General features: G+C 41.5%; 6 protein-coding genes across 6 annotated transcripts; 1 reads left to right on the top strand and 5 right to left on the bottom strand.

Annotated features, from left to right (window-relative positions):
- Nucleotides 1-1,083: 1,083 nt before the first annotated feature.
- SS1G_02137 (predicted protein) lies at nucleotides 1,084-2,773 on the bottom strand (the record flags this gene model as incomplete). The annotated part of the gene is made up of 4 exons (XM_001595873.1): nucleotides 1,084-1,131; nucleotides 1,294-1,671; nucleotides 2,246-2,326; nucleotides 2,690-2,773. 4 exons carry the CDS (start codon nucleotides 2,771-2,773, stop codon nucleotides 1,084-1,086), a joined length of 591 nt encoding a protein of 196 aa, XP_001595923.1.
- Nucleotides 2,774-5,760: 2,987 nt separating this feature from the next.
- Nucleotides 5,761-6,658, bottom strand: SS1G_02136 (hypothetical protein; the record flags this gene model as incomplete). The annotated part of the gene is made up of 2 exons (XM_001595872.1): nucleotides 5,761-6,168; nucleotides 6,482-6,658. 2 exons carry the CDS (start codon nucleotides 6,656-6,658, stop codon nucleotides 5,761-5,763), a joined length of 585 nt encoding a protein of 194 aa, XP_001595922.1.
- A 723-nt stretch (nucleotides 6,659-7,381) lies between these two features.
- Nucleotides 7,382-8,306, bottom strand: SS1G_02135 (predicted protein; the record flags this gene model as incomplete). The annotated part of the gene is made up of 4 exons (XM_001595871.1): nucleotides 7,382-7,585; nucleotides 7,634-7,674; nucleotides 8,024-8,097; nucleotides 8,275-8,306. 4 exons carry the CDS (start codon nucleotides 8,304-8,306, stop codon nucleotides 7,382-7,384), a joined length of 351 nt encoding a protein of 116 aa, XP_001595921.1.
- Nucleotides 8,307-10,217: 1,911 nt separating this feature from the next.
- SS1G_02134 (predicted protein) lies at nucleotides 10,218-10,337 on the bottom strand (the record flags this gene model as incomplete). The annotated part of the gene is made up of 1 exon (XM_001595870.1): nucleotides 10,218-10,337. The coding sequence occupies one exon, from the start codon at nucleotides 10,335-10,337 to the stop codon at nucleotides 10,218-10,220; it is 120 nt and encodes a 39-aa protein (XP_001595920.1).
- Nucleotides 10,338-12,895: 2,558 nt separating this feature from the next.
- On the top strand, nucleotides 12,896-13,231 carry SS1G_02133 (hypothetical protein; the record flags this gene model as incomplete). Its single annotated transcript, XM_001595869.1, has 1 exon — nucleotides 12,896-13,231. The coding sequence occupies one exon, from the start codon at nucleotides 12,896-12,898 to the stop codon at nucleotides 13,229-13,231; it is 336 nt and encodes a 111-aa protein (XP_001595919.1).
- A 1,216-nt stretch (nucleotides 13,232-14,447) lies between these two features.
- On the bottom strand, nucleotides 14,448-15,132 carry SS1G_02132 (predicted protein; the record flags this gene model as incomplete). Its single annotated transcript, XM_001595868.1, has 3 exons — nucleotides 14,448-14,745; nucleotides 14,869-15,017; nucleotides 15,076-15,132. The coding sequence occupies 3 exons, from the start codon at nucleotides 15,130-15,132 to the stop codon at nucleotides 14,448-14,450; spliced, it is 504 nt and encodes a 167-aa protein (XP_001595918.1).
- Between the last annotated feature and the right edge of the window lie 1,086 nt (nucleotides 15,133-16,218).

Below are 16,218 nucleotides of genomic sequence, written 5' to 3'. Positions count from 1 at the left end.
AAGGCTTTATCACTGGTCTTCACTTGGAAGTGAAGTCGTTACTGAATCAAGTAGAATGTAGGTAAACTAATTGATAACTAAGTTGAGCACGAAACTCCTATACTAAGAAACTATTCTAACTATATACTCGTCGTTTCCTTAAGTGCTAGCCATGCTAGCTGGCTAGTATGTCACGTGATCTCCTATTGGCCTCAGGACACTAATCCTGGGACAATTCATCTCCTGGGATAATATAACTCCTAGGATAATTGTCCTGGGACAAATATTATCCTAGGACGTTTATCCTAGAACGAATAATGTCCTAGGACACTTGTCCTAAGCCATCACGGTTGCCTAAATGGTTTGTCCTAGGATGATTATTATCCTGGGACACATTTTATCCTAGGACACTTGTCCTACGATTCCTTATCGATAAGGACCCCCTCGGCAACAGCGGCCCAAACCGCCGTACTTGCTTTTATTGTGTTATAATAATCGTGATTCGTGACACTTCGGTTAATTATCAATGCCCGGTCACTGTACATATTTAAACCGGCGACGACGTATTGACGCGCATCAGCAAATCAAGCTTGTCACGTCGCTATAAAACTTGACAAGATTTGGATAAAAATTATAAAAGAAAGCAAAAGAGGACAATTCAGTAGCAAGCTCAGCTACCTCTGTCTTCAGGCGTGCAATTCCTTTCCTGTGTTTCTAAGCCAGAACGAGCTTCAACGTTCAAGTTATCGATTTATTTCTTGAACTCTACCATGTTCTTTTACAATCGCAATGGTATTGAGAAAAAGGATATATCGTTCCGTCCTATCATCCTGTCCTATCGTTTCATCCTTTTGACCTTAATCGTCATCTAGTTTTCTCGTGGTCAATAATGATGAGCATTTAGCGAGGGCAACGTGAGGATCCTCTAATGATCATGAGAAAAATTCGGTACATTGGCTCGCCTTCTATCCATGCCATTAGGCCCGTCAAGATTGTATCGAGAGATACATCAGCGCCGTATTTCCCTGTTTATGTAAATTTCTCGTTTCCGGCACAGTATGCTAAAATGTGAAAGCTGGAGAAATGTATTCACAGTATCAAGAATTAATGAACATCAAGGCTCTTTAGGAGCTTGATCTGGCTACTTTCTTCCTGTAGGGTTAGATATGGAAGGAATTAGGTTGAAATGTGTGCACAAGAGGTAGAGAAGTAGAAGGCGGAGTTTTGAAGTGAGAGTGCAGCGAAGTTAGAATGCTGGATAGAAGACGCAATGCGAATTATGAATATATGGAAAGTAGATGGCTTACCTCATACATGTCTTGAAACATTTAAATAAATGTTCAAGTCTACTAGATCTGCTTTAGCTCCTTTGATACCCTCTCTACGTATAATTACATGTAAATACGCCTCACCTAGAAGGGTGATAGTCGTTACTGTCTCCCGTAATACAAGTGGCATGCTAGAGTCTAGAATCAAACACATCTTTCCACTAGGCCTAGCTTGAACATGGATCATGTATACTGATGTATCCGCTACTTGTGATTGGCCGCGACCAGCCACTCCAGTTTTGGGAATTCGCCTGATAGAACACGAATCGACATGAAACCTGGTGCCCTGGGACTTCCATGCATTAACTGTAGGAAATATAGCACCGTCATCTTCCGCATAATTTTGGCAGTTCATCGTCGGAAGCTATTGCTAAGTTAGGTAATGATGATGAGGGCATTGATCTAAGCCGCAATTATCACTCTAGCTACTCCTGTAGACTTAATAGAAATTATAACCAGATAGACACAATTGGGTGAATCATGCAGGTTTGAATGTGACAGAGTGCTGGACTGTGCAGTGTGTTGCTTGAAGAATTTCCATAAGCTGATGTTTAAGGTGATAAGGTGAATCTGAGCAATCGTGATTGAGCAGAAGGTAAGGCTCTCAAATATTGAGTTCCAAAATGGGCCGCATGCTAGCCTTGGTGCATTAAACTGGGGATAAGTATTGACCTTTAGATTGCTGTGTCAAGCATCTTTTCAAAACTAAGATTTTGCAGCTACTGCAAAATCTTTGATACCGAGTATATAAAACAAAAACCGAATATGCTTTCTGTTATCATGCTGTAGTGCTAGCCAATACACCTCGCTTGAATGCCACTCATTCATATCTTCAACAAAAATGGACAGCTGCGAAACGTTAATTAGAACCAACATGATTAAATTTCTCTCCAACACTTCACATCCCACAGCACTGCGGCTGATCATCCAAACTATACTCCTTCGACAGTTCGGAGAGTTTCAAAGGCAGCGGAACTGTAGCTAACAATTTCTTTTGTGACAATTTCAGGACCACTGCTCTACAACCACGAAGTAAGTACAATCCCAAAGGCCACCTGCAGTAAACCATACACATATCCCAGCTCCGAAAACTGATTAGATAATATGCTGAACCAAACCCCATCTGACACATTCCTCGATATGACTTTCTCATACTGCGGGTGGTATAGCTCGGGGGCATGGGAGCTTATATTTCCAAATCAATGCTAGACTAGTAAGTATCCAACCCTCGAGAAACAGAGTTGTAATTCACCTCTAAACGTAACATAATAGCTGAAGGTAAACACTTTCTCGTGATTTTCGCAGTCCCTTCAGTCGACATATAGCCGTCCCGTGAAGAACTGAATATAGTTTGTATCCGTTCTACATCTCGCCAAAATCACCACCACACCCAAAGAGAAACCACAGCATATCCATAATAACCGTGATAAATATCCCGAAAAATCCCCACAATCTTCCATGATCATGATGAAATACTCGTCAACGACAACTTTATCTCCGCTCTCCTGCGCTCCATGGCCAGCTCAACCGACTCCAATTCAGATTCGGATTCATTGAAGTAAGACTAATACTAATATTTGTCAATATCTTCACTTTTTCTAGTCCATGGAGAAGGGAAAGCAAAATTACGTAATTCCTCGAGGTCTTGAGCCCAGGAAAGATCCTTTTGGTGAGAATAATAAAGGGGATAGGATTCTTGAAGCGAGTCATGATCAGCGCTGGATTTTGCACAAGGTTGATTAGAAAGAGCTTAGTCAATCATTATTCAGCACTAATTAGATGTTAGTTAACGTAATTTATCACCGAGTGGGCCATATCACCGAGTGGGCCACTTTCACCTCAATTTACACTTTCAAGTACATATTATTCAACAACAATTGAATCAATTGATTGAAACTATTAGGAATCTAATAATCTAGGATCTATTATATTGATTTGACAAGTTCTTGAATTATGATCTGGCTTTCCACACTTACTACAGCATCTACTAGAAGATGCTTCCCCATTAGAATTCCCTTCATTTTGATGCTCATCACATTGAATCTGAATATCAATCTTTTGCTGAAATAATATATCTATAACTTCTTATTTAGTAAGTATTTCTTTTTGTTGTAATTAAGTCTTTTTTGTATATCGATGTTTGTTTAATATCTTATTTGCCTTTCGAAGTATATGGTTTTCTGTATTTAAAAGTGTATTTTCATATATTAATCTTTTTGTACCTTTAGCTAAAATTAATATAGTTTCGAATATAGATATAAAAGAGCTTGATTGATGATAAGATATTTGAGGTTTTATTAAAGTTGATTGAGAAAGAGCTTCAATTGGATTGTGAGAGGTTTGAGAGATCCAAAGATTCAAATCGAAAAAAGAAGAAGTAGGTATATGAATTCGAATATCTAATTTTGAGAGTACAGCTTCGGGATTAAATAATATTAATCTAGCTCCTCGAAACCCAGCTTTCATATTCTGAATTATAATTGATTCTTGATATACAATTTTAAAAGCTATAAAGAATTCAATCTTAAAGATATAATTGATATATACCTTAATAAATCCATCAATTTGATAATCATATAAGCGTTTTAAGATACTAAAACACTTAATATCAAGTGATTGAGTTAAATAACTTGAATACAATAGTAATCTTATATATATAATATCATTTGCCTTGTAATATAATTGAAAAGATATTGATTCATGATTTTTGTACCTATCTAATATTAATATTTATTAAAAGATTGGGTGGAAGAGGCCTCTATATTGACTATATTACTACGTGTGTAGGCATATTAATCTCCTCTTGGTATCCTCAGAGGGGACCAATATGCCTGCTTATGGTTCGTCTAATCTAGCCTGTTTAGGTAACCGTATTACTAATCACGACACGTGATTAGTACCGGTAACTTCTATTCCTTTTAACAATATTCGATATTTGCTCTTTCTTTAATGAATAATATATTTATCGAAATACTTTAATTATTCTAATCCTATCTCACTATTTATTTATTTATTGAAAATAGATTTGATAACCCAATCCACAGGAAAATCGGTTTCGATATACTAATTGGAAAGATGGATTTGTCCTTGAATTACCAGAAATGGAGGTATAGTTTCACTCTCTCTATTACCACATATAATTGCTGTAGCCCATTCTCGATTGTCTGATTGTATTGCTGTTACGCCGGGTAACAAGAAGACGCTCACGTGTTACCAATATCATGTGACTGACTCAGTGAGGATCAGCAAGCTCAGTACTGAGCCATACTGATCCTACTGATCAGCTAGAACACGAAGGTCTATATAATCAAGATGGATTTCCTTTGTATAGAGCTTCGTGCTCAAGATCAATCATTTAGTATACTCTACTATTAGTTACGAATTGCATATCATTATTGTCATTACTTAAGTCCCTGCTTGACGCCTAGTTATAAACCACCTCGAGAGCCTGGAGCACTTCCACGTGATCTAGACGGCAAACCTCGTAACAATTGCTTTATCTCTGCCTCATTGTTCAACATCAATTATAATCATTGCAACACTTATAATCCCTATCATAAAGCTTGTTTCATCGAAATTATAGAAATCGCAATCCAGAATACTATATTTTGCTTGTATATTCGATACCAATCGAAATCATTCCTTAAGAAACTTAAGATCTTTACAAAAAGCTCTTTGAAAATCATAAATACAATTAAAACATATCTTTAATTCTGTATAACACTTTACGAATCGATGAACCTAAAGCTTTCCAATTTTCTTTGCATTTCTTGATTCAAGAATATAATTCGCTATATCTTCTACACCTTTGATTTTAGGTGGAAATCCTCTTCGATCTATATCAAGTATATATTCAATAATCATTTTCTTTTTCAACTGTGTAATCTTATAGCAATTCGCTCGAGTTTCTGTATATGGAGTTAAGCTATCCATTCTGTAGCTGATCGTTGTACGAGGTATATTATATAATTGAGCAGCCTTCCGAATGCTTAGTTTTTTATCTTTTTAAAAAGCTTCGATAGCTAAGAGTAAACGTGCTTCTTTATTTGTAGATTGCATAATAAATGGTTGATAAAACGTGTGTTGAATATGAAGAGTGTGAATTGAGGTGAAAGTGGCCCACTCGGTGATATGGCCCACTTGGTGATAAATTACGTTATTAGTTATTTATGAATCTGGGTTCAATATTGACACGATCGAATCTCAGGAAGTAATAGCTAGGCTGGCATGTCTCTGAAAAGATATATTATTAGGATAGTATAACGTATATTACAACATTAGATATCTCTTTCTTGCGATTGGGAACAGTGATTCCTGAGCCGCAACTTAAATATCTAGTAAATGAGAAATGTGAAAGTGTAAGAGGAGCTAACCTATCCCAAACGCTTTTAGATAATGTATATAAAAAGTACCCACTACAGAAGATATAGAGACTATACCAATAAATCGAATCCTAAATATTCCCATAAACATTTCTAACTCCCACACCCTCTTTCCCAACCCTTTCCCAAAACCTCCTCAAACCCAAAACTTTCGCCCTTGCCGGTAGCTCCCTTCGCTCAACCTTTCTCCCCCAAGTTCCTCTCCCCACAACACTCTCATTCCCATCCCTCCTAGCAAACCTTCTAACTAACCATCTAACCTCCACCTTCCCCTCCCTCGTCCCCTCAACCTCCCTTTCCCTCTCCCCTACCCTTCCCTTCCACCCCTCCACCCAAGCTCTCAGCCCATCTTTCACCCTCTCTCGCTCTACCTTCCTCTTAATACCTACTAAGCCCGGCGCCACCTTTCCATGCCCATAGCATTCCTTCGGCAGAACATTCTTTTCCACCAATGTCTTAATAGACGGTCTTTGTCCAAGCTGTTTGTTCAATTTGATTTTAATGAGATTTCGACCCAGACTGCGTGCTGCGAGTGAGGTACGCGTTATGTAGATACGTTGGCTCATGAGGTCCGTGAGAGGAGCTCGATGAGACAGACGGCGGGAGAGGGTATGCGATGCATCGTGGAGACGGTGAGCGTGGAGAAGAGGGTCGAGGGAGAGTGTTCGGAGATGGTGAGATAGCTGTAGGTTAGGTAAATATGTTAATTGATGCTTATCCGAGTATGGAATGGACTCTGGTAGAATGACGAAGTCGACTGTGTGAATAAAATGGAAGAGTCAATTCACTTACTCTTGAAGCAATTAATAGATCGTCGACATCTAGATATGATAGAATTTCCAGAATCAATTCATCTGGAAACTGCGATAAGCTGAGCTTTCCGATATCGTTATCGTTTTTTGTCTCGGATCGCGATGTATCTGCTATCACTATGGCTCTTTCATGATTTTGCGAAGCTGGTTCCATCATATTGAGAATGGAAAAATGGATTAGCTGCTTGTTTGAGAGAAAATAGTAGCAAAAGTAGATTAATTAAATTGATGTTGTCTTTGGTAGTTGTCGTTCTCGTCGTCGTCGTCTGAAAATAGCGGGGTTCAATCAATCTGCAGCAGATGCCGTCACGGTCGGAGGGAAGTATCTGAGACATTCCGAGACGAGGAATGATAAAATCTTAAGTGTTACAATCCAAGCTATCACAACAACTTACATTCCTCCTTACAAATTTTATCGTGGTTCAAGGAATGGATGAAAATGAGAGTATCATAATGATTGAAGATATTCAGTTGATACAATTAAAAGGGTGATTGAAAATGGGGATGAGCCGTTGCTGGAATTGAATTTCCAGATCTTCTCGCTCAAGCCCCTTCATTTGCCTCGCATAGAGCAAAACGTCCTTGGAGTTCGTGTTGTATGTAAGAATCTACAAAGAAACAAGCAGGAGAATTCTATTTTGAGGTCAGAATATAGTATCATTAGTATCATTCTTTGCCCCCATCATGCATTCAATAATAAATACATACAGTACATATGTAATGATGATCACCTCAAAAATGTAACCCTCATTACTCAACCATGCTCTTTCTTATTCCTTTACCGTCATGGTGCACACCATCTTTAAATTTTCTCTCCTCGAGCTCTCCTCGATATAAACCTTGACTCTAACTAGAACCAAAAATTCATTCTCACCACTCGTCATCGCTCATCACAACCCTGTTCAACACGCTCCATCATTCCTGCGAACCCCAAACACGACCTCTTATTCTCGGACTCACTACTCCTTACACCTTCCCGGACCGTCCATCTCTTCCCACTCAACACCTCCCGCAATACGAAAAAGAAAGTTAGCAATCCATAACCCATAACATATTGCCCTCCGCGTCCCACAACCAGGCCTTCCTAGAGCCGCAAATCAGTCTCCTTCCTACTCCGTACATGCAAGCTTACTTCTGTTCCCCGCACATCGAGCATCAAGGCGCAACTCATCACTAACTAAGGTTAGCTACAAAACTATACAAACCCTACACACAGGACCGACCCGCCGACCCGCCAACACACATTCCAAAGAAAACGCGCCAGCAAACCAGCACCAACCAGCTTTCCTTCATCAGCCCTGCCCTGTACACTAGATACAGATAGCCTATCCCTAAAACAACCCTCCATCTCCGTCTCACATCTATCGTGCGTGCTAAGAACATGCGTACTAGGTACAAAGTAACCTTACAAGGCACCATGTTTTACCGTAGCGTGTATAGCGTATCCCCGTACATAACTTTCATGTAAGGTTGAGGCGCATACATACATAATGTCAAGCTAATACTGTACGTTTGTATGTACAATACATCATAATCGAGCCATACATCAAATGACAATCTGGTATCTCGACGTGGGGATTTCTAGCGTGTTGCGAACTAATCTTACATTTTAGTTAGTACTGATAGTAAAGTAAGTCTTACAATGATCAATAGATCTATCAGTAAGGCGTTCTTGTGACGACATTAACCCGAGTACGGAGTACGATACAACACAATCAATCACTCAATTTGATCCAATTTCTATCAATCGCTCATGTAAACAAACAAACCTACGTGTTTACATAGATCTTACTAGTGATATCCATGTGTTCACTCCACAAAAAACCGTAATCCGAACATTCCCAACAACTTTCCCGTCATCCCAAAGAAGCCCAACACTCCGGAAGCGACTTCACACTCAAAATTCCTATCACAATTAGTCAATCAATAATGCAATCAACCATCTCACGATTCCCATCCAATACAATCACCCACGATCAATCAAGACAAGGCGACAAAAGAAGTCACCATCGCACTCAAGTACTGAAGTAACACAACACACCACAACAGAAAACCATAAAACCTCAACTCCAAACCTCCAGGCCCCGGCCCGACCACAAGGTCTCGACCGCATCTGTCACGGTACCACCACCATCTCACCCAATCAAAAACTCCGCAACCCTTCTACATGGCACCGGCTCCGTAACGGCCCGAGAACATATCCTTCCAAGTAAAGTTTATCCAAACCCCTCGCACCCCTCGAAAATTATCCGTTGCTAGCCTGCTAGCCCTAAATCGCTGAACGCCTCATATTCATGCGCGTCGACCCGAATACTAGCCCGCATGTAAGAAAGGGTTAGGATAAGGGTAAGGGTAAGAGTACGTACTAATAACTTCCTATGCATGTTTTGGTATACTATACTATGCTATGCTTGCTATGCTCTTTCACCGTGTGCAGTGGAAACTCGATCCGAGCTCCTGTATACCATGTCTTGAAAATTATACGTGCATCTATCCATTCCATCTACCTAGCTAGTACCTTTCTATCTATCTATCTATCTATCTATCTATCTATCTATCTATCTATCTATCTATCTATCTGAATCTTACCTGCTTACCTGCTTGCTTGCTTGCTTTACCGTACGAGTCACAGCTACCATTCATTATCCAAAGAAATCGCACCGATGAACTCACGCTGTAACGCCGTCCATTGCCAAAGTGAAGAAAATATACTCATTCATTGGTTAATACATTCATGTATAGCCTATTCCGTTCACATCAAACTGAATCGGGCCATCCATCCATCCATTCATCGGTCAAATAATCATCATGTCCGAAAGTCCAAGATCCGCGCACATACTTCTGCGTGCGGTCTAGAGATTATGGAGAAAGTTTTGTCGTACCGCATTACCTTGCCTTGCCCGTTACGATAAAGTAGTGCGTGCTGCTGCTCGATAAATGGTATAGAAGGGCAGACTGACCTGACATATACTGTCGACCCCAAAGATGACCTACATATGCAGCTGCACACGTTGCATATCACTCACTAATTATCATTGATTCCTTCCTAATATCTATTTCTAACATCACGTACATACATACATGCTTACATATTAAGTTTTCCTCGAACTCTGACCTCGTAAACTCAGACGACCATGACAGATGTTGCCATCATGTAAATAACTGGCTCAACTATTGATTCGAAAAGCACGCACCGAACCTGGTTATCTGACCACCTTGGAAAACACTACATACAAATCAAGTAAGCACTATCACATCTTGCTTTCCATTGTACAGTCCACTAGCCAAGCCATTTTTAGCTTATTGGTTCCATTTTCTAGAGGCTTCCACACAGAGCCCCTCTTAGCCAATAACTAAGGAACCGCCCCTCCCGCGGAGATCTCTCCAATCAAGTCCTCCAATTCGCCTCATTCCTTTCTTTTACCGGTAGAACCTGCCAATTGGTTTCATTTGAGCACTGATACTTTGTCCCATTGGCCAATTTCACCTGTCCCTTACTCTGATTCCGCATCACCAATTCAACACATGATTCAATTCAGTCCCGACAGTAAGGTCGGTAGTATTCGCGCTTTTATCGTTTCGCGCCTTTATCGTTTCGCGCCAAAATTTGTGACGTTCAAAAATTCAAGAAGTTCCAATTCACGACGAAACCTGAATGCCTCTGATACTGATTTGCGTTTGTTGATGTTTATTGTTTTCTTGGGGGGCGTAGTACTCTAAATTTCTCGCTTGTGGACCAATTGAGGGGGCTTTTGTTTATTGTTAACCTTGCCGTCCGCGAAGGAAAGGGGGCCAAAAGGAGGAGCATTCATGGCGTGAACACCGACGAAAGCCATGTTTTCGACATTAACAGTAGAATCCATACTTGAATATCATCTCATCATACATAATTTCACTCTCCGGGCTTTCGATGATCTCAGAATTGACTCAATTTCATCACTGTAGGCGAACTCAGCTGGCTCCTGATTCCCAACCCCTCATTTTTCAATCTGATCGGTGTGCCAGGACGGGCTATGGTGCATTCAAATGATGATAGTCCTCGAATAGAATCTGCCTCGCTGGAATGCCTTTCCTCCTTACCATCCCCTAATGGAGGGAAGAAATGGCTCATCGATAGCGAATACCCTGATATCATATGATAATGGCACATAAGATTGGCATAACACCATGTGAACTTCGAGTTATAGAAACCCTGATCCACGCAACTACAACGCAAGGCAAGGTAAACTGAAGGAAATGGCCACTCAGCTTTCATCCTATGTTTGTGACATTTTGCGTATCTAGCTTGCCTATGGGCTGACTGACACCTTCCATGCAAACACGACAGAAGCACCGGATATCTTTTGCCCCCCTCAGATGCACATCCGATCTTTAGAATCACATACCGTTGGTGTGACGACTTCACTGCATTCGGTTTCGCCACCGTTACAAGCAACACTCGCCCTATACTGCCTCGTCTTTGACGCCCCGTCATATTACCTTTGGCAATCTGCACGCTGACCATGCCAATACTGTACATCACATATCAAAGGAGGCAAGAAGAATGGCTATCATCTGCATTATCGGGTCTTTCCTCGAATGACCATTCAGGGGTAATTTGAAGGATTACCGGCAAATCTTTACTTCAGTGAGGATGATGGGACGCAATAAGATCGAAGACCGGAAGTGATCAAAAAGTGAGGCCGCATATTCTCTTTAGAATATGACAGAATTATTCTCCGGTGAGAAAATATGAGGGAAAAGAAGAAGGTGGTAGGTGTAACCTTGCCAAATTGCATGATTGCAGCCCGACAAAGCCGTGGTTTGGAAACTTTAATATTGTAATCTAGTTGCAACTTGCTCGGCCAAACTTAGGTCGCCACGTCAGTGACCACCCGAGGGCCTCTATTGGGACCATTTTCCTTCAAGCTACGTGCGTGGTGCATCGTGTTAATCAACAGCTTAGCGAAAGCGTCGTAGGTCTGAGATGCGACGTGAGTGGCGAGAATTTGTGACATATTGTAGCTAGGCAATTCGGGGTATGTTGGTTTGCAGATGCATTGTATAGATGATCTTTGCTCCAAGGCTTCGTCCCTATCTGACAACACATCGATTTCTGACCACCTTGAGCTCGGCAAGACGGAACGGACTTTCGAGTCAGTATGCACATCGAGGCCGTCTTCTGCACAATCTGCGGCCATGTTTGTTGCAGAAAAAAATAACTAGCATTCCATGTGGCTTTCAATCACCAGACTGTAAAAATATGTCCTGTCATCAAGCACTTCTTTCAGGCAGATATGAACTGACGCCAATTCGGTCAGAAAGGCAGGGAGTTATCAACATGTGACAGCATTTCAAACCGAAAGATACTGGATTCTAGCATCTCAATATCAAGGATATAGATTAGAGAAAGGACTAGAAGGAAAGTGAATGGCCAATGGCAGTATTCCACCACAGCCATTACATGAGGGTGATGGCGATCGACCGACCATTCTTTGCAAAGAGAGTCCGGTTGGTTTGGAATAGAAGTGACCGGCAACTGTGTGATAGGTTTGGGTCAACATCTCTCCACAAAGAAGGTTGTTGCGGTCCGTCCTTGGGTCTAGCGGGTCTCTCGTTGCAAGCAGAGAACGGATGATCCAGTAATCGGAAGGAAGACTTGTGGCAATCAATAAAAGCAAGGAAATGACGGGACAGGAAATTCATAACGTGATTACCATAGCGTAAACTTCTACACTCGGTCAGGGGGTGCAAATGGTGTTGCAACGGACTGTGATGTGATTACCGATGCAGCAAATTCAACATGATGAAGTGTCCACCCTGTCGAGGCGAGCGAGGTAACTGAACGCGAGAGAATTTGGACCAAGCATCGGCAGAGTGGCAGAATTCGATAGGTGCCAATTTGCCAATTCTTTTGGCAATTGGGCCAAGGATGTGATTAGTATCATGTATGTCTTGGGGAGAAAGGCACACAATATGCACTTCGTTTGTTGGTCCGAATGGAAGCGTGGAAAGCTCGAGGGGCTAGTAGACAAACACGCAGGACCAGGCTGGAAGGATTGTGACGGCGTGGTGTTCGGAACATAAACAATCCTGTCAAAGTCGTGTATAAATACTCCTCTGTATATCCCTAAGTGTCGAGCAACTCCCATCATCAAGCACATCCTCAAATACATCTCAACAAACAATCTTTCAGCTCTTGCATCATCCTCAAAACTTCATCACCACCCAGTCCGACAATCTCACTTGAGACATCATTGCACATCGTCTCTGATCAAGTCATCTCAATCAATCCATCAAAAACATCTCCATACTTCGGCCGGTAGGTTTGAGCCATCAACTCTTGTCGCGTTTCATATGGGGTGTCGTATAGAGTCCAGGCTAACATGAATGGTTACACATAGCTCCCATCAACATGTGTTTCTTCGACCAATGCCAATTCGTCTGCGGTGACTATAAGTGGGGCCACTTTCGACAACATTGTGCCAAAGAATATCGTACGGGCGAAACCTGTGGCATGAAATTGGTCATGACCACATATCAGAGTCAGGAGAAGTGCAAGATTTGCACAAAGATCGAAACAAAATGGGGCCGTATCCAAAAGGAACAAGAGCGTGTGCTTCGATGGAAGAAGGAGAACGGAAAGAGTCGCCAACACTCGATCGCAGTGTCAGAGGGAAATATCCGGGATCTGCAACAAGAGGTCAATAATCTCGAATGGCAACGCTCGCAGAATGCTCTGGCTTTGTGAAAGGTGAGAGACCAATCGCTTGATTGAGTTGTGATATCTGATACTAATGTTTTTGCAGTGAAACTTTCCACACAATATGATGGTAAAGAATGAGCGAACGATTTTTTGGTGTTTCAAACTTTTTTTTCTTAGGGTTGTCTTTCTTTTGACGGAGTGAATTGACGGAAGGGAAGAGTGGTCTTTCATTTAAGGATTTTGGGAATGATTGGTTTCTGGTGACAGATGAAGTGAAGTTTTTTTTGGAATTAGATAGTCTCACGACGTAACGATGAAACGATCCTTTGAACAAGTTCCTTGAAATTGCCAATAAAATTCCAATAAACTGTGAATGTAGTGGTATCTTTCTATTAGATCCAGTCGTCCAGTCAAAACGGAGGGGCCCCATTTGATGTTGACCGGGCGCTTAGATGAAGAAAGTGGGCGGCTGCGGAAATTGGTGTATGCGAAGCAAGAACTTTTCTTGAACTGGTGGGGAAGTGAGGCACGATCCGAAATCATAAAAGGCGATCATATCAAAAGATTCATCGGAGAATTTGGCAGTCGTTGATGATCAGTGTGTTCCAGCGATACAATGAAGAAGTTCCATTTGAATGTTCCTTGTTGTGGGTCGCTAGATATATATGTATGTAGTGAAGTATCGTATGTAGGTATGTGTTGTAATGTTGTGTAAAGTTTTCCTATTGCAATTAGCCTATTATGCATACTCCATTATGCACACCTGAGTGGGAAATTGGTTATCACTCGGTCAGTTTTCTTCATCAAGAGGTACAAATAAAGGTAAAAATAGCAAATATATATATGGCAAGAAGAAAGAAAAGAAATCGAGAAACGCTTTCCAAAAATCTTCGACTGGATCCTTCTCTTCCTTTATGAAATTCAGACTGAATGAGCTTGAGTGTAGTAGTAAATTGTAACGTGGCTAATCCTCAATGGATATCTGTGCAGCCTGACTGCAGAGCATGAGAAAGAGACGTGATAGGCTCTGATTCATGATCAAGCAACCAGTAGGCAGGCGCTTTTGACAAAGGAAATGCTTGAATGATACAACGCATAGTCAAATTACGCTTAGCTGGTCCAGTCAGAATTCGATACCCGATACTCCTCCTGGGAAATTACGGCAGCATGATGGGCCGTGGTATGAGGATATTGTAAAGACCTTCCCAACTCCAATACGCCGTGGAACACAAAGATGCCCGTGTAAGTTCGAATCCATGTTCTACTCCATGGCCGACTCTGCATCTGCAAACCCTCCTAATAATGGTCCCACGTCTTCTGATTTGACCGGCTTGTACTTCTTCATTTCCTCCACATCTTCATCATCCGATATCCAACCATCGGAAATTGGGTGGGTACCTTCGACGGGGGTTGGTTTTGTATTGCTCGATTTGTCCTGTGATGGCATCTTGGCTAGAACTTCTTGATACCGCAACAGTCTTGCATCTTGACCATTGTACATGGTGACGGGTGCGAGATCAGCGTTTGGAGGGACCAGGGCAAAGATATCGACCAGATGACTGACGCACAAGTTAGTTAGAAATGGCAAAAATGCACTCGAGTATTTGGCTCCGACAGTGTACGACTGGCGGGCTGAGTGGTGTCGAAGTGGCAGGAATTAGGAATGTTTGGAGCACACGTACTTGGACGTCTGCGCTACGACCTTTTGTAAGGCCTCCGTCTCCCTTTGAACTTCTAGTGGATCTGCTTGGATGATATTTGAATTTTGGTCCCCGAAACTGCCATAATGATGGGGATGTGCATCATCGAAAAGTAACCTTTGATCTTCACCCTATTCCCAAAGTCGTTAGCAAACTGTTTTATTTTGGATATAGCATAGAAAATCAAACCTCGTCCGACGAATCTCTATCACGATCCAAACCAAGACAAGAAGAACAATTACCCATTCTGACTGACTACTTTCTCTCTCTCTCTCTCTCTCTCTCGAGCGCGCTCTCTCTATTCTCTCCGACTTCCAACAACTCAACTCAGAAAGGGATAAATTGATCCCATACACAACACCAACTGTACTACCTACAATCAATCATCGACCGAGGAAATCTAGGACTCCAAATTTGTGAAGACGGATAATATGCAGATATGCGACAAGTATTGTCGAGTTAGAATGATGTTGCGAAAGCAAGGTGATGTTGTTGGAATTAATTTCATAGAAGCATTCTTTAACTTTTTGGGGGATGTTTCGATAAGAAAGTTGATTATGGGAGTTATGATGGATTTGGTGGATTGGTGGATTGGTGGACCTCCAACTTCCCGGCTAAATTACGGTTAAGAATTTTAGTTCGTTTTTTTCTCTTTATACGGAGATGTCGGACAACTTCAGTAAGGTATACGTGAGATTGGATGACTAAGCAACCATAAATAGGTTAATTATAATAAAGCCTTACAAAAATACACATCTACGGAGTTACTCGTGGCTATAGAGAGTAGGTTAATTATGAAGTACTGAGTAAGATTACCAATTCAGCTAGCTAACTTAAGCAATTCAATGAAACCATCTCCTTCATTAACTAAAACTCGATTTAACCTATTATAGTGTCATTCATTGGGCAACGCTCCGCTGGGCCACTGCCGTGGAGGCTTTTTCGCTTCGCTCTAGGACTGGTGGGTTGGTGATGGAAGGAGATGAAGGGGTGAAGGAGCGAAGAGGCGAGGAGGCGAGGAGGCTGCAGGTCGTGCAGTAGGTATACTGGAATGGTAAAATAGGAAGGGTTTTCTCCGAGAGCGATGCGAAAAAGCCTCCACGGCAGTGGCCCAGCGGAGCGTCAACGAATTCAAACCCTCCTGTTCAACCTCTTTTTCCTTTGTTCAATAGGTTCAATATTCAATCAATACATAAGTACAGGCAAGAATCCAACTTATCATCCCTTCATTTGAATTAACATCCTTGGAACAAGAGGACTTCCCCCTTTGGGAGCACGGTGAAGTACTTTTCCTACTTTCTTCACAAACATCACAAAAAGTACATTAACAAC

The sequence above is a fragment of the Sclerotinia sclerotiorum genome, genomic scaffold, assembly GCF_000146945.2.
Source record: "Sclerotinia sclerotiorum 1980 UF-70 scaffold_3 genomic scaffold, whole genome shotgun sequence".
NCBI lineage: Eukaryota > Fungi > Ascomycota > Leotiomycetes > Helotiales > Sclerotiniaceae > Sclerotinia > Sclerotinia sclerotiorum.
The sequence above is the reverse complement of the archived record's forward strand: the minus strand, read 5'-3'. Positions and strand labels throughout refer to the sequence as shown.